Source organism: Scyliorhinus torazame, chromosome 2, assembly GCF_047496885.1.
Source record: "Scyliorhinus torazame isolate Kashiwa2021f chromosome 2, sScyTor2.1, whole genome shotgun sequence".
NCBI lineage: Eukaryota > Metazoa > Chordata > Chondrichthyes > Carcharhiniformes > Scyliorhinidae > Scyliorhinus > Scyliorhinus torazame.
Window position 1 is genome coordinate 90,072,075 of NC_092708.1, and position 21,310 is coordinate 90,093,384.

Here is a 21,310-nt window from a genome sequence, read left to right on the forward strand (position 1 = left end):
GTTTTAGTTTAGACAGGCATCATGATCGGCGCAGGCTTGGAGGGCCGAAGGGCCTGTCTCTGTGCTGTTCTTTGTTCTGTGTAAAAGTATAAAGAGTAAAGATTGGAGCGAAATTGTGGGAAAAGGATATTTTACAAGTCCAGAAAATGTGGCAGCCTGCTCAAATCAAAAATGGTATTAGTGTGGTGTGACTTTCAGATATTCTAATTTGGGTAGAGTAGGCTAGTGGTAATGGTATTCGATTAGTAACTCAGCAATTGTAAGTTCAAGTTCTACCATAACAAGTTATGAATTGAATTGAATTCAATAAGTCTAATAATTTGTGGACTAGCACCAGAGAAGTAGCTATAACAAAGCTCCTGGATTGTCATTGCAGCCAATTAATTCTCTAATGTCCATTATGGTATGAAACTTGCCACCCTAACGCACTGTGGATGACATAATTCCTCAGAATCATCAATAAATACTGCTCTGACAGTTTTCTCCACATCCCACCAACAACGTAAAAATACATTCTCAATGATTGCCAGGTGTTGCATTTAGTAGGTGTTCTAAATATTACAAGAGGGATATATTTGAACAAATCAATTAATTATTAATAATACATGAGATTGTTGTTGCTTCTGGACTGGTTATTCTTGTCTAATATATTCAAGTGCCCACAAGTTCCTAAGAACACAAGAATGTGTACCTATTGTTGTGACAAAACATATTGTATGCACAAAATTAACATTTTTATTTAGTACACAAATAGCACATGATCGCATAAGTATCTAAGAGCAATTACACCAGAGAAGCTATTTTGCACTCATTACTGTTGCTTCCAGAGATGTGCAGGTTAGGTGGGGTAACGGAGTTAGAGCAGGGGAGTGGGCCTAGGTAGAACGGTGTTCATTCGGAGGGTTGGTTCAGAATCGATGGACCGAATGGCCTCTGACTGCACTGTAGGGATTCTATGGATTCAAAGTTCTTACAGATGTCTGAGTTTAGGCAAGTGGGGTGTGTATAGGGGCAAGAGTTTGTGTTTCACGTTGTTCCAATTGAAACACCGTACTATACTCCCTACACACACCACTGTGTGGCAAAATTTGTCTCCAACTCCATCTACAAGTTTGCTGCTGACGCGATTGGAGTGGGTCGGATCTTGAGCAACAATGAGTCAGACTACAGAAGGGAGATAGAGACCCTAATGGTGTGGTGTAATGACAACAATTGCTCCCTCAACGTCAGCAAAACTAAGGAGCTGGTCATTGACTTCAGGAAGCGAAGTATCATACACACCCGTCTGCCTCAATGGTGCCGAAGTGGAGATGTTTTCTGCTTCAAATTCACAGATACACACATCACCAACAATAGTCTGTCCTGGTCCAGCCACGTCGATGCTACGACCAAGAAAGCACAACGGCGCCTCAGGAAACTAAGGAAATTCGGCATGTCCAAATTCACTCATCAATTTTTACAGATGCAAAATAGAAAGAATCTTATCTGGCTACATCACCGCCTGATATGGCAACTGCTTGGCCCAAGATCATAAGAAACTACAGAGAGTCGTGAACGCAGCCCAGTTCATCATACGAACACACCTCCCACCAATGACTGTATACTCCTCTTGCGGCCTTGGGAAAGTGGGCAGCATAATCAAAGATCCCTCCCATCGGGTTCTTCTCTCTTCCAACCTCTTTCATCAGGCAGGAGATACAAAAGTCTGAGAACACGCACTAACAGATTCAAAACAGCTTCTTCCCTGCTGTTACCAGACTTCTGAATGACCCTCTTATGAACTGTAAAGTAAAAATGGGAAAATATGTCATTTGAAACATGGAAGTCTGGCAAAACCTGACCTGAGGGTAAATGAGAAAATGTAGCAAACTATCCCACGAAGGGTTAATAGCAACAGCAAAAGAAGTTTTGAAGTGCAGATAGCCTTTATCAAACAGGCGTTAAGAAAACAGCTTGTAACAGCTCATGCTGTAAAACTGATGCATGTCTTTCAAGTTAAAGCAGATTGAACTTTTAGTTACATGGAGAGAAACAATATTTCGCACCTTCTTTGAAGTTCATTATTTTAGTAAGCAGTTATTAAAGAATTGCCAGGGTCTTCAGTTGGATTAGATTCAGTTGGACAAATGTTTAGGTGTGAAATCCTGCTGACACCAGTTGAATATGGAAAGCCGGAGACGACGTGTCCACGAGAGCACAAGTTAACACCAAATCGGGGTCACAGTTCTGACAAGCTAAGGGCACTATTTGGTAATAAAGCAACTTTAGAAGTGACAGGAACCACGTGTAACACCCCTCTCGGATCAAAGCACTTTTGAACATTAGAAGGGAAAAAATGTAATCAGTGTTCGATGAACTAAAGTCATGCTCAACATGAATACGTAGTCGTGTTAGAAGTAATTTAAATTAAAGGTACACTGAACAGTCAAGAGCAAAATAAAGTTACTTTACGATAATGTCAGATAAACTTATTAACTGCTAGAAGGGCAATATAAACCCTAAATCGGTAACAGCAAGCAGAGTCAGCTCTCATAGCTGCCCTCGGCCATGGGAAGGATAGAACACAGAAACCGAGCAGAACAGCAAATCCATCAGGAGAAAACCAAAAGCTAAAGAAGAAAGATTGTCAAGGCAGACCTGAAGGTCTAACAACTGACCAGAAGGATCCAAAGAAAAGATCTTTTTACCTGTCTGTAAAAACAGTGATTTCATCTTTTCAAAGAAAAAATATAATAAAATAACTTAAAGTTTTAACCTGAAACAGTGGTTATTACAAAGTCTACTTTACTTACTTAGCAACGTGGGACCCAGGATCGATGCTACTAAGTGGTAAGCAGATAAAATCTTCGCTGAAGATATGGGTTATACCGGGGGATAACTTGAAAATATAGATTGACCCGAATAGCACCCACCTAAGTCTGCATAGGAGTCAGGGAGTGAGAATCCCTGTTCACCATTTAGAATGTCTTACTGACCCTTTTTGGTATGGGGGAATTCTAAGAATAGTGGTGAGTTTTTTACTTCAGGACTGAACTGATCTTTCCACGCATTTTCTCTACTGAGTGGCACTACACTATGTATGCTTCACCCGATGTTGGTGTCTATGTATTTACATTATGTATCTATCGTATGTTTTTTCATGTATCAAATTATCTGTCTGGACTGTACGCAGAACAATACTTTTCACTGTGCCTGGGTATATGTGACAATAAACCGAAATCCAACTATGGGGATAATTTTAATTTGTGTCAGGTGAAAAACAGTTGATAGCGAATAATCAGTCCATTTTATACTTCATCCCTATTTTTCTATTCAAAAAGTTCAAATGAGCTGGATTCTCCGCACCCTCGCACCAAAATCGCAGGGGCGGAGAATGCATGTTCCCACACGCAATCGGGACCGCCGCCAGGTCACAGATTCTGCGGGAGCTGAAACGCAAGGTCCTCCAGAAACCCGCTCCGACATCCTCCGCCCCCGACCGGCCGAGTCCGGACTGCGTGGAACTAATGTGCTCTAACCGGTCAGGATACTCGCATGACAGATCGGAGACCAGGGGGGACCTTATAGGAGGCTGAGGAATGTTCGTGCCGGGATTCAGGGTCGGGTGCGCAGCCGATCGGGGGGTCTCTTTGTGGGTCTAGCTCCGCGGTCCGAGTCCACGATGGAGCACAGCGCAGCCGCTGGAGACCGCCACCGTGTGTGGCCTCTGACCCGGAGGTGCGGGGCCAGTATCTGCAGCAAAAGCTGCGAGATTTACTCTGGGTCCTTGCTAGGCCCCTGCAGGGCTGGGAATTCGTGTCCCTTTGATCCAGGATTTTCAGAAGTAAAACACTACCGTTTTGACACCGGCGTGGGGACATAGTCTCAATAATGGAGAATCAAGCCCCCTGTGCTTGGATTATTCAATAGCTTGTTCTGGGGACTCTTATGCATGACCAGTTTCCTTGCATCATCCAAACGACTGACCTGTAATATATATTTTTAAGAAAACCCACATGATAATTCTCTTAAAATATTTAAAACAGTATTCTGCTAACATTCTGAGCAGTGCTGTTACATTGCTACATCTTGTTTCCATTTCTCTGGTTGAGAATAGTACTAAGGGACTCTGTTGAAATACAACTAACAGCTTATAACCATACCTTGTAACCTGTGAAAAAGTTCTGCTGGCATTTTCTTAAAGTATTGATAATCGGGTATTCCATTCTAATGCTACACCATTCCACACAAATATTGAAAGAGAAACAACCTATCTACAATTGTACAATATGTAGGTCAGGATTTGATTTTGTGTACTCCAGAAATTCTGAAAGTCAGAAATTGACACTATGCCTATTTTCCACTCTAATTAAAAGAGAAAAATACATTCAAACTGCACACCTAGGAAACAGAAAGATTGAAAACTATATACAGTTTAAAATATTTGGTATGTAGAGTAATTATTACTGCACTGTTTCCCATTACACTACCAGAGCTTTAAAAAGTTTTGGGAAGTCTGATTAAATGACTCAGCTGCTGAGGTATTTAAAGTGGAAACGTTAAAAGGCAGAGATGTGTAGGAAAGAGAATCCCAATGTTTTTATTGCTGAAGGCTCTTACCTTGAAGTGCAGCAGAGGAATAATGGGACTCACAAGCCTGAGATGAAAGAATAGAAAGTGCAAAATAATACGGCAAGATTGAGGGTATTATAGAGACAGAGCAGATGTTATCAAAGAAGACTTTGTAAAAGAGGTTAAAATGTTTGAATAGAATGCACTTGAGAACAGAATGCTAGTTCCAGTTAGTAATGACAATAAATAAACTGAATTTAGTCTAGGAAAGGTAGATGATAAGTGGTAGGCTGTAGAATCCGAGTCAGGAGATGAAGTGAAATGGATGAGTTTCAATAACAGTGGAGGTGAGATGGAGGAACCAGTGTGTGATCTTAGACAAGCAGAAACAAATGGCCTTAGCAACCAGCAGGGTCTGAAGTTAGAAGCTCAACCGAAAAGATCATCAAGTTACCCAAGGAAACGGTCTTCATGTTTACAAGTTGATTAGCAGCATGCAAATAAGAAGCCAAGGACATCTGCGTGGATGCAGCAAATGGCTATGTTGAAGGAGATATACTGAGGACAGTATAATGCAGGAGAGATGGTGCAGCAGAACTGAGTGGCTGAACATATTGAAGGCTGCAGAGATGTGGAGGACAACAAGGAGAGATAACTTATCATAGTGGTAACCTAAAAGAATGTAATCAACAATTTTGGCTCAGGTAGCCTCACTGTTATGGACAGGATTCACACTAGACTGAAATGACTGAAGGTAACAAAGCTTTTGAGGGGAAAGGAAAAATAGAACTGGAGTTTTAGTTGGAGACACTACTGAAACAAAAGTTGTGCTTTTGAGGAAGGGAATAATAGTAGCAGTTTAGGGTGAGGTGCGGCGGAACAATGCCTGTGAATCATCAGCCGCTGATGATGTCAGTAACCACGGAGTCAAAGCGACATAGTTGAGCGATTAAGACTTAAGACTGGCTGGGATTGAGGAAGCCATAAATTAGTTTTACAGGACATGAGTCTGATGAGAGCAGACTTGGGAGAAGCTATTGAGTGTTGTGGGAGTTGAGGAGAAAAGGGTTCAGGAACAAACCAATGCACTAATTTATGTAGAAACCACCTGTAGGATTTTTATTGGTAAGTCAAGTAAATCAATGTTGAGATAAAGATAGCACTGTACATAAGAACACAAGAACTAGGAACAGGAGTAGGCCATCTGGCCCCTCGAGCCTGCTCCGCCATTTAATGAGATCATGGCTGATCTTTGTGGACTCAGCTCCACTCTCCGGCCCGTACACCATATCCCCGAATCCCTTTATTCTTTAGAAAGGTATCTATCTTTTTCTTAAAAACGTTTAAAGAAGGAGCCTCAACTGCTTCACTGGGCAAGGAATTCCAGAGATTCACAACCCTTTGGGTGAAGAAGTTCCTCCTACACTCCGTCCTAAATTACCTCCCCTTATTTTGAGGCTATGCCCCTGCTTTCCCCAGCCAGTGGAAACAACCTGCCCGCATCTATCCTATCTATTCCCTTCATAATTTTATATGTCTCAATAAGATCCCCCCGCATCCTTCTAAACTTCAATGAGTACAGTCCCAGTCTACTCAACCTCTCGTCATAATCTAATCCCCTCAACTCTGGGATCAACCTAGTGAATCTCCTCTGCACTCCCTCCAGTGCCAATATGTCCTTTCTCAGGTAAGGAGACCAAAACTGAACACAATACTCCAGATGCGGCCTCACCAACACCCTATACAATTGCAGCATAACCTCACTAGTCTTGAACTCCATCCCTCTAGCAATGAAAGACAAAACTCGATTAGCCTTCTTAATCACCTGTTGCACCTGCACACCAACTTTTTGCGACTCGTCCACCAGCACACCCAGGTCCCATGCACAGCAGCATGTTTTAACATTTACCGTTTAAATAATAATCCATTCTGCTGTTATTCCTCCCAAAATGGATAGCCTCACACTTGGCAACATTGAATTCCATCTGCCAGACCCTAGCCCATTCACCTAATCTATCCAAATCCTTCTGCAGACTTACGGTATCCTCTGCCCTTTTTGCTTTACCACTCATCTTAGTGTCGTCTGCAAACTTTGACACATTGCACTTGGTCCCCAACTCCAAATCGTCTATGTAAATTGTGAACAACTGCGGGTCCAACACTGATCCTTGAGGGACCCCACTAGTTACAGGTTGCCAACCAGAGAAACACCCATTTATCCCCACTCTCTGCTTTCTGTTAGTTAATCAATCCTCTACCCATGCTACCACTTTACCCTCAATGCCATGCATCTTTAGTTTATGCAGCAACCTTTTGTGTGGCACCTTGTCAAAAGCTTTTTGGAAATCCAGGTATACCACATCCATTGGCTCCCCGTTATCTACTGCACTGGTAACGGCCTCAAAAAATTCTACCAAATTAGTCAGACACGACCTACCCTTTGTGAACCCATGCTGCGTCTGCCCAATGGGACAATTTCCCTCCAGGTGCCCCGCTATTTCCTCCTTAATGATAGATTCCAGCATTTTCCCTACAACCGAAGTTAAGCTTACCGGCCTATAATTACCCGCTTTCTGCCGACCTCCTTTTTTAAACAGTGGTGTCACGTTTGCTACTTTCCAATCCTCTGGGACCACCCAGAGTCTAGTGAATTTTGATAAATTATCACTAGAGCGTTTACAATTTCCCTAGCCATCTCTTTTAACACTCTGGGATGCATCCCATCAGGGCCAGGAGACTTCTCTACCTTTAGCCCCATTAGCTCGCCCAATACTGCCTCCTTAGTGATTACAATCATCTCAAGGTCCTCACCTATCATATCCTTATTTCCATCAGTCACTGGCATGTTATTTGTGTCCTCCACTGTGAAGACTGACCCAAAAATCCTGTTCAGCTCCTCAGCCATTTCCCCGTCTCCTATTATTAAATCTCCCTTCTCATCTTCCAAAGGACCAATATTTACCTTAGCCACTCTTTTTTGTCTTATATATTTGTAGAAGCTTTTACTATCTGCTTTTATGTTCTGAGCCAGTTTACTTTCATAGTCTACCTTACTCTTCTTTATGGCTTTTTTAGTAGCTTTCTGTTGTCCCCTAAAGACTTCCCAGTCCTCTAGTCTCCCACTAATTTTTGTATTGTAATATATAAGTATTTACTCTCTGCACAATCCTTAATCACATATGATTTTGAACATTATAAAGAACTGATGAAAACAGAAGTATGGTTATACTTGCATGTTACTTTTAGTTTATTGTAATTGTATATTATCATGACTCAGTATTAGAAATACATAGAATTAAAACTATTTTCTCATTTACTGTTGGCAATTCTTTCAGAATTAAATTAAACGAATTAAAGCATATTTGGAAACATATAACTATATTTCTCAAAATCGCATTGCCTTTTCTTACTTTGTCATGGATTTTAAAACAAATTGTAATATTAAACATACTAGAGTAAGTAATTTATATAACTTTAGGCTGGGTCACTTTCATATATTCTTTATATATGCGGAAAATATTGACTCTAACAGTCTTACCTTACTTGAAAGATCGTACAATATATAACTGTAATTCAAATTGATTTATTTAATGCAGCAGAAAAGCAAAATATCTTCTTACCTCTTTGCTTCCTTCCAGGTCTGATTCACTGGTAAAGTCTTCCGTGTTTACGTTTTCAAAGTCTGATTCTCCCGCAGCTATTGGTACAGTAACAGTGAGACTTGGATTGTGAATAAAGGACATGTAGTCACTTTCGTCTGCATTGTACTTCCCAACACTACTGCTTATTCCACTGGTGGTGCAATTTCCATCCTTATGATAGTCAACCTCCTTAGTGATTTCAACTGTTGTGTGATCAGTGATGTATACATCCTTCTTGTTATGCAAGTCATCAAGAGGTTTGATGTCTTCTGTGACTTTCCTCCTGATAAAGGCTGTGTGAAAAACTTGTCGCACATTTCTTTTTACATAATCAATGCCTCTCTGTATCCTCCCCATAGCAATCTGTAAATTATTCATTTCACTGTCATCATCTGTAGCAGCAAGGTTGTCAGCACTGAACGAGCTCAGTAACAAAGCCAAAAATAAATTCAATACCTGGAGATCAAAAAGTATAAACATATTCACTTTTTAATAGATCCTGTACATTCATACATAAAATAGGCAACATAAAGTTACTTTTCTTTTTATTTCCAGATTTCCATCTTCTGCAGTATTTTACTTTTCATTATTTTAGGTACTTTGTAATACATGCAATACTTGCCCTATGAACAATAATGAACATATATTCAAGGGGCTCTCTTCTACCTTCTTTACCCAAACCTTAGCAACTATTAGGAACAGCATGTACTTTTAAATTATTTTACAAAGAATCTTCAAACAGCAAATGCTACAAATTATTAAAATCCTAATTTACACAATGCACTATTAGTAGTAGACAACTTAAGTCATTTTTATTTTTCACTTACTATCCTAACCATAAAAACTTTAAAAATATTTTGTTACCTACCACAAGATTACCAATTACCATGACCATCATAAAGACGATGAGGCACATAGACGGACCAGCTACTTCCATGCAGTCCCACATTGTCTCAATCCATTCTCCACACAACACACGGAACACGATTAGAAAGGAATGAAAGAAGTCTTTCATGTGCCAGCGAGGCAGTTTACAGTCCTTGTCAATTTTACAGACATGCTCCTTGTAGCTTTTACCGAAGAGTTGCATGCCCACCACAGCAAAGATGAAGACAATGATGGCTAACACCAAAGTCAAGTTGCCCAAAGCACCCACTGAGTTGCCAATAATTTTAATCAGCATGTTCAGTGTTGGCCATGATTTTGCCAATTTAAAAACTCTGAGCTGAAAAACAATGGTTCATGATAAAAATTATTATTCAGCATATTAATACGTTACTCAATAGTTCCACCATTTTATCTTCTAAAGTTCTCACATCTATCTCTTTTAAGAAAATCAATTAAAATGTTATATGCAATTCACCAAGGACAAACATAAATCAAATAAAGTGTAAATTCAACTAATTGTAATATTGGAGCATCAAAATGTAGTCTTATAAAAGGGCAGCACGGTAGCATAGTGGTTAGCACAATTGCTTCACAGCTCCAGGGTCCCAGGTTCGATTCCCGACTTGGGGCACTGTCTGTGCGGAGTCTGCACGTTCTTCCCGTGTGTGTGGGGGTTTTCTCCGGGTGCTCCGGTTTCCTCCCACAGTCCAAAGATGTGCAGGTTAGGTGGATTGGCCATGCTAAATTGCCCTTAGTGTTGGGCGGGGTTACTGGGTTATGGGGATAGGGTGGAGGTGTAGGCTTGGGTAGGGTGCTCTTTCAAAGAGCCGGTGCAGACCCAATGGGCCAAATGGCCTCCTTCTGCACTGTAAATTCTATTTAAAAAAACAGGTTTACATAAAAAGAAATTATAATTACCAATCGGAAAGATCGCAGCACGGATAGTCCTTCCACATTAGAAAGACCAAGTTCCATTAGACTGAGACTCACAATGATGCCATCAAAAATGTTCCATCCTTCTTGGAAGTAATAGTAAGGATCCAGGGCTATAATTTTGAAAATCATTTCCCCGGTAAAGATACCAGTAAATACCTGAATGAACATATGTGGGTTATTGCTCTTTTTTTCTCACATTTGACTAAACATTGCATACACTGTAATTTCTGGCTTCCGGTTCTCACAGGATCAGTAAATATATTAAATTGATTGAGAGACTGAAATTGTTTGAGGATCACAGTGGCCTTACAACTGTAGGATAAGTACATTCATATTCACCTCACGTTCCAGGCAGCCAATGTCTACTAATTTTAATGGAAAAATGGTTTTGTGGTATTCAATCATGCTTTCAATTTTTGAATGTATCTTCTACTTTTTCTCATTTTGTTATTTACTGTTTGGAAACCTGGGTGTTGCGATGGTGCTTTTAATGTAGACATGCCATTTAAAATAAATAGATTAATATTTTTGCTAAAAGAATGGATTTTTTCAATTTAAACTGAAGATTCTATTAAAGAATCTGATTGTGAAAGAAAATGCCTTTTGCACATACATTACCAAAAAGTGAACACTGAAATTAATTGGCACTTGTTTTGCTTTGCTTTTGAATCTTGTTTCACAACCATCAACATTTTTCATTGTTATATTCTATAGTAAGCATAAATATGGATTGGCGAAAGTTCCACAGGTTCACCATTCTCTGGGTGAAGACATTTCTCCTCATGTCAGTCCTAAAAGGTTTACCCCTTATCCTCAAACCATGAACCCTAGTTCTGGACTCCTCCACAATCGGGAACATTCTTTCTGAATCTAATCCTGTTAGAATTTTAAAAGTTTCTATGAGATTCCTTCTCACTTTTCAAAACTCCAATCAATATAATCCTAACTGATTTAGTCTTCCTTATATGACTGTCGCACCATTCGAGGAATCTGCCTGGTAAAGCTGCGCTGCACTCCCTCCATAACAAGAACATCCTTCCTCAGATAAGGAAGCCAAAACTGCACACAATACTCCAAGTGTGGCCTCATCAACACCCAAACAATTGCTGTTAAACATCCCTATTCCTATACTTAAACCCTCTCGTTATGGAAGGAAACATGTCTTTTGCCTTTTTACTGCCTGCTGGACCTGCGCACTTACTTTCAGCAACTGATATATAGGGACACATAGGTCTCGCTGAGTCCACCTCTCTCAATTTACACTCTTTCAAATAATAATAAGCTGCCTTCCTATTATTGCTACCAAAGTGGTTAACTTCACATTTATCCACATTATAATGCATCTGCCATGCATATGCCAACTCACACAGCATGTCCAAATCACAGTGAAGCGTGTCTGCATCCTCCTCACAGCTCAACCTCCCAACCAACTTTGTATCATCTGCAAATTTAGTTCCCTCATTCAAATCATTAATATATAATGTGAACAGTTGGGGTCCTAGCACAGATCTCTGCGGTACCCCACTCGTCACTGCCTGCCAATCAGAAAAAGACCCATTTATTCCAACTCTTTGCTTCCTGTCTGCTAACCAGCTTTCTACCCATCTCAAGACACTACCGCAATCCCATGTGCTTTAAGTTTACATATTAATCTGCTATGTGGGACCTTGTCGGAAGCCTTCTCCCTGGTCAACTCTACTACTTACATCTTCAAATAATTCAAGTAGATTAGTTAAGCATGATTTCCCTTTTGTAAATGCATGCTGACTGTCTAATTATACCACTGCTTTCCAAATGGTGTGCTAATGAATCCGTTGACAATGGACTCTAGCAACTTTCCTACTACCGGCATTAGGGGCGTCATTCTCCGACCCCCCAGAGGGTCGGAGAATGGCCGTTGGCCGCCGTGAATCCCGCCCCCGCCGAAGTCTCCGAAGGGAGAAAAGTCGGCGGGGTGTTAATGGCGCCGCTGCCACGGAGAATGTCACGGGTCTGCGCAAGGCAGCCGATTTTCGGCCTGCCGATATTCTCCCTTCCGGATGGGCCGAAGTCCCGTCGACGTGATGACCGTTCACGTCGACGTGAATCAAACCTCCTTTTCATCGGCGTGACCCGGTGCTCCAGGCTCACGCCGACCAGCGTGGAGGTGAGTGACGGCCTGGGGGGTTGGCTCTGGGCAGGAAATGGCGTGGCCGCAGTCTGATTGCGTGAGGAGAGGTGTGTCTCGGGTTGTGTGTGTGTGTGTGCGGCGGGGGGGGTTGGTTAGAGTAGGCTGGGCTCCGGGGGAGTGCCGGGAGGGGGTCCGTGCCGGGGTGGAGGTTGGGGGGGGGGGGTCCGTGCCGGGGTGGAGGTTGGGGGGGGGTCCGTGCCGGGGTGGAGGTTGGGGGGGGGGGGGGGGTCCGTGCTGGGGTGGAGGTTGGGGGGGGGGGGTCCGTGCCGAGGTGGAGGTTGGGGGGGGGGGTCCGTGCCGGGGTGGAGGTTTGGGGGGGGGGTCCATGCCGGGGTGGAGGTTGGGGGGGGGTCCGTGCTGGGGTGGAGGTTGGGGGGTGTCCGTGCCGGGGTGGAGGTTGGGGGGGGTCCGTGCCGGGGTGGAGGTTGGGGGGGGGGGGGTCCGTGCCGGGGTGGAGGTTGGGGGGGGTCCGTGCAGGGGTGGAGGTTGGGGGGGGGGGGTCCGTGCCGGGGTGGAGGTTGGGCGTTGGGTCCGTGCTGGGGTGGAGGTTGGGGGGGGGGGGGTCTGTGCCGAGGAGGGGGATGGGAGGGCAAGTGAGTTGGTCCACCTGGCCAGGTGCCAGCCTCCAACAGTTGGACCCATGCGGTCCATGCCACCTGGCTGGGGGGAGGAGGGGATATGGGCAATGATGACATGTCGTCGTTCCCCTCCCCCCCACCAGGCCATCATGTTTTCAGATCATCCAGCGATGTTGGCCGCCGTGGTGGCAGCCGCTCATGTCTATGTTGCCCTGGATGAGGAGGAGGAGGAGGAGGAGCGTGCCAGAGAGGCGGCGCAGGCTGCCACAGAGGGGCAGGCGGCAGCCGCCCAGGCTGGAGGGACACCTGACCGACAGGACGAGGAGGACGTCGCGGCCCCACGGCAACGGAGGCACCCGAGGGCGCCCCGTGTGTACCGGCCCCGGCAGTCATACCAGGACCTCACGGACCGGGAATGCAGGAGGAGACTCCGGATGCGCCGGGAAACCGTGGCACACATCTGCCACCTGCTGGCACACCTGTCACCGCGTGGCACTGGCGGGGGACACCCTCTCCCCGTGTCCGTCAAGGTTACGGTGGCCCTGAACTTTTATGCAACGGGGTCATTCCAGGCACCAAGTGGGGACCTGTCAGGCATATCGCAGACTTCGGTGCACCGGTGCATCCGGGCAGTGACAGATGCCCTATATGCCATGGCGCACCGCTACATCCGCTTCCCCGTGGACCGGGCCAGCCAAGATGCCCGGGCCGTGGGCTTCTCTGCCGTGGCCGGGTTCCCCATGGTCCAGGGCGCGATCGATGGGATGCACGTCGCCGTGCGGCCACCTGCAGATAACAGGGCCGTGTTCACTAATAGGAAGGGGACCTTTTCGATGAACGTACAGGTGGTCTGCGACCACCGCATGATGATCCTGCACGTCTGCGCCCGTCACCCAGGCAGTGTACACGACTCATTCGTGTTGTCGCGGTCATCCATCCCCGGCATGTACGAGGGACACCATCCCCGGCTGAGGGGCTGGTTGCTGGGCGACAGGGGCTACCCATTGCGATCGTGGCTGATGACGCCTATACGGAGGCCACGCAATGAGGCGGAGAACCGCTACAATGATGCCCATGTAGCGACAAGGGGAGTGATCGAGAGGTGCTTTGGCGTGCTGAAGATGCGTTTCAGGTGCCTGGACCTCTCTGGGGGCGCCCTCCAGTATCGGTCAGATAGGGTCGGCCGCATCATTGTGGTGTGCTGCGTCCTGCACAACATAGCCCAGCAGAGGGGCGATGTGCCGCAGGCAGAGGAGGGCGGAGTGGAGGAGCAGCAGGAAGAGGCCCAGTCCTCCCCAGATGAGGGGGATGGGGGCAATGGTCAGGGCAGACGGGGTAGACACAGGCAGGTGGCTGTCCACCGTTACCGGCTGGCCCAGCGGGCACGGGACAGACTGATAGACGCCCGCTTCACTGACTAGATGGGCGTGGGAATCGGGTAGTATGGCCACAGACCGCACACCATGGCAACAGCCAACCACCCCCACCCCCCACCCATCCACGCACCCAGCACCCTCACCCCCCTCCCCAACCCCACCCACCCCCCCCCCCCCCCCCCCCCCCCACCCAAAATTGCCGATCCACCTGCGGCACAACTGGCTGGGCTCACACAGTTGCGGGTGGACGCGTGTCTATCGCAGGCCATGGAGGATGATGACAACTCGCCCTGCGATGAGCTCTGGCTCTACATCGTTGGACTATGTCTGACCCATGGCCACAGTACCACCATCCACCCGGACCATCCCTGCATGCGGCTGTGACACTGCAGCGCACGGTCCCGTCCTCTGCCCGGGGGATGTTGATGGCGGCCCAGGGGGAAGGGGGCAGACTCACCTGGGGCTGAGGTAAGACCACCCCTCACACACACACTTGCGCTCAACGTACATGACACCACCGCACACTTTGGACAGAGCACAAAGGCAGCTTCAGTAGGTGTAACATTGACTTTAATAACCAAAGGAGTTCATGCACGTGCCCTAGCCCCTAAAACTCATCTGTGCCCTGCACCCGTGCCAACTTACTCAGTGTCTAATTGTTTGGCCTTACGGGCCCTTTGACTACGTCTACGTGGTTCCCCAGACGGTACAGCAGAACTGGAGGTGGACTCCTGTGATTCCTGCCCTCTGACACTGAATCCCTTTGGCGGCCGTTTCCTGGGGCGTCCTGGCCTAGATGGGCCAGGCTGCGGCCCGGGCGACTGGGATGGCGAGCTGCCAGCCTGTCCTGCCCGCTGCCCACCCGATGCACCTGGGACGGAAGGGGGGGGGGGAGTCCGAGGTGTCGCGGTGTACCGGGACCTCCCCTACAGAGGGAGCCGGGACGGACCACACCACCTCCTCCTCCCTCGGGGTGCCCGATGGCCCCCAGGCCTCTACATGGGTGGGGGATGCGAAATGACTGGCCATCCGACGCCGCCCCGACATCTGGCGCTGCCAGTCCTGGAGGCCCGTGCTGGTATCGACAGGGGTCTGCAGGTTTGCAGCCATGGAGCCCAGGGTGTTGGCAAACCCTGTCTGTGACAGTGCGACGCCGGCTCGCACATGGCCACTGGCGCCGTTGTCCTCAGCGATGGCCTGCTGAGACTGGGCCATGGCCTGCAGAGACTGGGCCATGGCCTGCTGAGACTGGGCCATCGCCTGCAGAGACTGGGCTATGGCGTTGAGCGCCTCTGCCATCTGGCGCTGGCACTAGCTCATGGCCTCCTGTGAGAGGGCAGCCATTTCCTGGGCCACAGACGCCGCCTGCACGGAAGGCCCCAGGCCTCGCAAACCGTTCCCCATGTCTGACACCGTCGCAACCATTGCCTCCACCGCGGACGCCACCCGTGCGGTGTCAGCCTGGGTGGCACGCATGACCGGCAACACTCCCAGCTCCTGGACGCGGGTGGACTCCTCCACCTGCGACCGCAGCCGCCGCAAGCCGCCCGTCACCCTCTTCGCTCGTCTCCGGGTCGGTGGTTGCATCGGATCTATGTGTGGGTGTGGTAACTGCAGGAACCCGGGATCCATCTGGGCGGCAGATGTTCGCTTGGCCTGGGCTGCCCTCCGGCCGCCCGGTCCCTCTGCTGCTCCTACCTCCACCTGCTGTACCGGGACGGCTGTGTTGTGCGCACCAGTGAGTGTACCAGACGCCTCATCACTAAAGTGCCCAACCGTGGTGAGTGTTTCTGCGATGGTGGAGGGTGTTGGTGACAGCAGTGGCGTTGTGTCGTGCTCTTCGTCCCACTCTGAGTCCATGGCACTTTGGGGTGGGGGTTCGTCTCCACCCATCCACTCTGAGTCACTGTCCGGTATTTCGTCTTCCTGGGTAGTGCTGTCCCAGGTAGTGCTGTCCCGGGTAGGGGTGTCCTGGGTAGTGCTGTCCTGGGTAGTGGTGTCCTGGGTAGTGGTGTCCTGGGTAGTGGTGTCCTGGCTCGGATGTGACGGGGGCCTGTGGCTGCCCCCCTCATCGCTGGGTGGTCGCTCCCGCACGTGACGGGGGTGTCGTCTCCCTGTTGCTCCAGGTCTCTCCGTCTCCCGTGGTGTGCGAGGGGCATCCTGCGGGCGTCGCATGCTGGAGGGTGCGGGTCTCTCCGTCTCCCGTGGTCTCCGAGGGGCATCCTGCGGGCGTCGCATGCTGGAGGGTGCGGGTCTCTCCGTCTCCCGTGGTCTCCGAGGGGCATTCTGCGGGCGTCGCATGCTGGAGGGTCCGGGTCTCTCCGTCTCCCGTGGTCTCCGAGGGGCATCCTGCGGGCGTCGCATGCTGGAGGGTGCGGGTCTCTCCGTCTCCTGTGGTCTCCGAGGGGCATCCTGGGGGCGGTCTGCATCTGCGGGGATGGGTGCCTGGACGTTTGGTCCTGCGATACACAATGAAGCATGCATGGTTAGACATCAGGCAGTGATCAGGTGATACGGGGGAGGGGGATATAGGGGAGGGGGGATATGGGGACGGGCTGTCGGTGGCTCACTCGCTAGTACGCCCCCGACCTCTGTATCAGCAACCTCCCGGTCCTCAGGTCCGCCAGCCAGTTCCAGGGCCCTTTCCTCGTGTACGGTCAGTGGCCTCTCATCAGCGGGCCCTCCTCCAGTCCTCACATGCTCCCTATTGTTGTGTGCGCGCTTCTCCTGTGGGGGGGGGGGGTGGGGGGGTGGTGGCAGGGGTAAAAGGCAACACTGTTAGGCAGGTATATGAATGCACGCCATCGGTTGCGCGTGCATTGCAGAGGTTAAGGTTAGGGCTGGATTCACTTGGGGATATGGGGGAGGGGGCATTATGGGGGAGGGGGGAATATGGGGGAGGGGGGAATATGGGGGAGGGGGGATATGGGGGAGGGGGGATATGAGGAGGGGGGGATATGGGGGAGGGGGGGATATGGGGGAGGGGGGATATGGGGGAAGGGGATATGGGGGAGGGGGGATATGGGGGAGGGGGGATATGGGGGAGGGGGGATATGGGGGAGGGGGGATATGGGGAGGGGGAGGGGAGGATATGGGGGAGGGGAGGATATGGGGGAGGGGGGATATGGGGGAGGGGGGATATGGGGGAGGGGGGATATGGGGGAGGGGGGATATGGGGGAGGGGGGATATGGGGGAGGGGGGATATGGGGGAGGGGGGATATGGGGGAGGGGGGATATGGGGAGGGGGGATATGGGGGAGGGGGGATATGGGGGAGGGGGTATATGGGGGAGGGGGGATATGGGGGAGGGGGGGATATGGGGGAGGGGGGATATGGGGGAGGCTCACCCTGCCTGCTCTGACGAGGTCGTTCACCTTCTTGTGGCACTGGGTGCCTGTCCGTGGTGTCAGGGCCACAGCGGTGACGGCCTCTGCCACTTCCCTCCACAGACGCCGGCTGTGGAGAATTTCGCCCTAGATCACTGGTCTATAGTTTCCTGTTTTCTCTCTACTTCCCTTTTTGAATAGCCATCTCACATTAGCTACTCTCCGATCTGTAGGGCACTTCCAGAGTCCAAAGAATTTTTGAAATTGACCACCAATTATCTACTATATCTCGGGCCACTTCTTTAAGTACTCTGGGATGAAGATTATCTGGCCCCGAAGATTTATTCGATTCAATTCCATTAATTTCCCGGAAATCATTTCTCTACTAATACTGATTTCCTTCTGCTCCTCCCTAAAACCTGTGCTTCTCAGAATCTCCAGTACATTATTCTTGTCTTCCTTCGTGAAGACAGAAGCAAAGTACGAATTTAGTTCCTCAGCCTTTTCTTTGCTCCCCATTATGAATTCTCCTGTTTCTAGCTATAAGGTGCCTACATTCGTTTTGGTCCACCTTTTTCTCTTTACATACTTTTTACAGTTAGATTTTATGTTTACCGCTAGCTTACTTTCATATTGTATTTTCTCCTTCTTAATCAATCCCTTGGTCCACCTTTGCTTAATTTCAAACTGTTCTCAATCCTCAGGTCTAATGATTTTTCTTGCCAATTTGTACGCTTCGTCTTTGAATTGAATAATGTCTGTAATTTCCCTTGTAAATCATAGTTTGACCAGTTTCCTTTCCACTCTTGCACCAAATAGGAATAAACAACTTTGGATTTCAGCTATTCGTTCCTTGAATGCCTGCCGTTGCTGATCCGCTGTCTTTACTTTCAGTAATGTTTTCCAGTACATCATAATCAACTCATGCCTCATACCATATTAGAATCACTCCAGTGCTGTAGGAGGCTATTCGGCCCATCAAGAGTCCATCGACCGTCTGAAAGAGCACCCTACCTAGGTGCATGCCCACGCCCCCAGCCCATTCCCGTAACCCCACCTAACCTTTTGGACACTAAAAGGTAATTTAGCTTAGCCAAACCTGCACATTTTTGGACTGTGGGAGGAAACCGGAGCACCCGGAGGAAACCCATGCAGACACGGGAAGAATGTGCAAACTTCACACAGGCAGTTACCCAAGGTCGGAATCAAACCCGGGTCTCTGACTCTGTGAGGCAGTCGTGCCGCACCATCGTAGTTACCTTTATTGAGATTGAGGACCCTGGTCTCAGAATCAACTACCTCACTATCCACCTTGATAAACAATGCCATCATATTATGGTCACTCATCCCCAAGGTTGTCTCACAACTAGACTGCCAACTAATCCGTTCTCATTGCACAATACCCAGTCCAAGATGGCCTGTTTCCTTGTTGGTTCCTCATCAGAAAACAATCTCATATACACTCCAGAAATTCATCCTCTATTGTACTGTGACTAATTTGACTCACCCAATCTATATGCAGATCAAAGTCACCATAATCACAGATGTTCGTTTATCACATGCATCTTTGATTTCCTGTCTAATGCTATTTACAACATTAACACACCAGTTTAGTGGACTGTGCGCCACCCCCAGCAATGTATTTTGTCCCTTGATGTTTTTTTTTAACTCAACCCATACAGATTTCACATAATCTGTGTTAATATCTTTCCTCCATATTATATCAATATCTTTTTAATCAACAATGCAACTCCACCACCTTTCCCTTTCTGTCTGTCCTTCCTAAATTGGTTAAAAAAACATAAATATGCACCTGAACAAAACAACTTTAATTAAAAAAAAATAGCAGGCCTTCTTATAGGGCACCCTATAGGTTAGGAGATATTGTTTGCAGAACACATACCAAGTTTCCATATGTGAGCACATTTTCAAATCTTTCTGTCATTGGGTAATGTTCCATGGCCATAAAAAGAGTGTTCAGCACAATACAGATTGTAATAGCGAGATCCACAAATGGGTCCATCACAATTAAATGAACAATTTCTTTTATTTTAAGCCAGTGTGGATGGCAGTCCCAGATCAAGAAGGTATTTGCAAATTTATACCAGCATGGGGGACATTTCTGCCGAGATTCTTCAAGTTCTACAAAATGCAAACAAAATACAGTTATAAAAAGATTGTTAAAATGAACAAGTGATTTTACATTACATTTAAGAGCAGTAACAGTAAATCATCACAAATTAAATCGAGTAGTGCCTGTATTTTCGATATTGCAGATGCAGTTTTGGGCCCAAACACTTGCACACACTTCTGTTTGGGCCATGCTGGATGCTATTTTGGGTAGGTTGTTAATGTGGGTGCAGGGACAGATCTTAATGTCAGTCAGTGTGCAACATGAATTAACGGCAGTATTTTCGAACTAAACTTTCCAACATCCACTTGCTCTTAGTCACGGGTGCTGTATTTATCATTCCACTTAGTCTGTAGCATGAGGGAGATTGAGCAGAGGCAGCACAGGAAAGGACAAGTTATTTTTGGAGAAACGAGGAGACGGAGGGGCAAAAGGGCCTATAGCAGGAAACATTATCCATCCCTGGTTTTCCTGGAGCATTTTGCTTGCCTCAACCCAAGCCAGGAATAATGTGTGCATCGACTCAGTTTTATGAAGTAGGTGCTCACAGAAATCTGCAGGCAGACCTGCAACCTCAGAGCAAGGTAAGTATGGCACTGTCAGTGGCTGTAATCCTAGATTCCTTTGGTTCAGAATCCTTTCACGCTGAAGCAGGTGACATCTGGAAAATCTGCCAATTTGCCATACACTGTTCGGTAAGGGAGCTGGATGATGTTCTTTATGCCAGGTGAAAAGAGTTTGTTGCTTTCTCTTTTTAAAAAATTAATTCATGAGATTTTGGCATCGTTGGCAAGATCAATATTTATTTACCACCTCTAATTGCTCTTGGGAAGGTGGTGGTGGGGCATCCAGCCATTGGCCCAGACTTCTCCAACACCAACCCTGGGTATGGCCTGTCCCCCTGACAGATCAGAACCACCGGAGGTGGTGTGGCACAGTGGTATATAGTCAGCCGATGCAGGTAGAACATACACAATGGTTTTGCCAGATTTATCCATGGTACAGGAAGTAAGTCACTGCAGACACGTGTCTTTGCAGTGTCACATCTAGATGAAAAGATATACTGCAACCACATAGGATTCCATTCTGTGAAAATGCAATTTATGTATGGCCATGCTCAGCACATTGGGCAGATGAGTGTCTTCTATGCTGGCTGGTGTCATTCTTGATGAGGTGGTATCTGTGCTACACTGTCCTGCCTGCAGGCCATCATGCAAGGCATTCCACATCTCCAAATTGCCTTCTCAAGTATGTTCAGCACCAGAATGTGAGCTAGTGCCTGCATGGATAAAGACGAGAGTTGCCATTTCTTCCACATCAGTCTCTTCTCCCCCTTCCACTTCTTCACCACTGCTTGGCTAAGTTGCAGTTCTGTTGCATCTGAAAGAAGAAAGGTTCAGGGATAGGGTCGCAGTGAGGCATGGTAAGAGGTACATGTTGGCCAGGATTCTCTTTTCTGGAGCCTCAGGGCTCCTCCCAGTGGAGAATCGGGACTGGTCTCCGCTGATGCTGGGAGTGGGGCCCAGGTGCATGTCTCTCTCCTTTACCATGCAGATCTATGCAAGGTGGAGAGCTAGCCGAATTCTGTTGGAATCCTGGTATAGGGCCCCATTTTGAACAGGTGGCCCGAGCCCGAGGTCCAGCAGCAGGCTCCCATCCCACTAACAATTCTAATCCTGACTCCCCCCGGACAAGTAGGAGCATCCTTCCCCG

The 21,310-nt window shown here is 47.6% G+C and overlaps 1 protein-coding gene across 8 annotated transcripts in view; it reads right to left on the reverse strand.

The window, feature by feature from the left end:
• Positions 1-21,310, reverse strand: part of scn1laa (sodium channel, voltage-gated, type I-like, alpha) — a 480,246-nt gene that overhangs the window by 201,244 nt on the left and 257,692 nt on the right. For all 8 annotated transcript variants that reach the window (XM_072473978.1, XM_072473996.1, XM_072473987.1 and 5 more), the window contains exons 14-17: positions 19,370-19,608; positions 9,999-10,172; positions 9,061-9,417; positions 8,172-8,648 (exon numbers count right to left, since the gene is read on the reverse strand). In XM_072473978.1, coding sequence (XP_072330079.1) covers positions 8,172-8,648; positions 9,061-9,417; positions 9,999-10,172; positions 19,370-19,608 — 1,247 coding nt within the window. The remainder of the gene's footprint in view (positions 1-8,171; positions 8,649-9,060; positions 9,418-9,998; positions 10,173-19,369; positions 19,609-21,310) is intronic.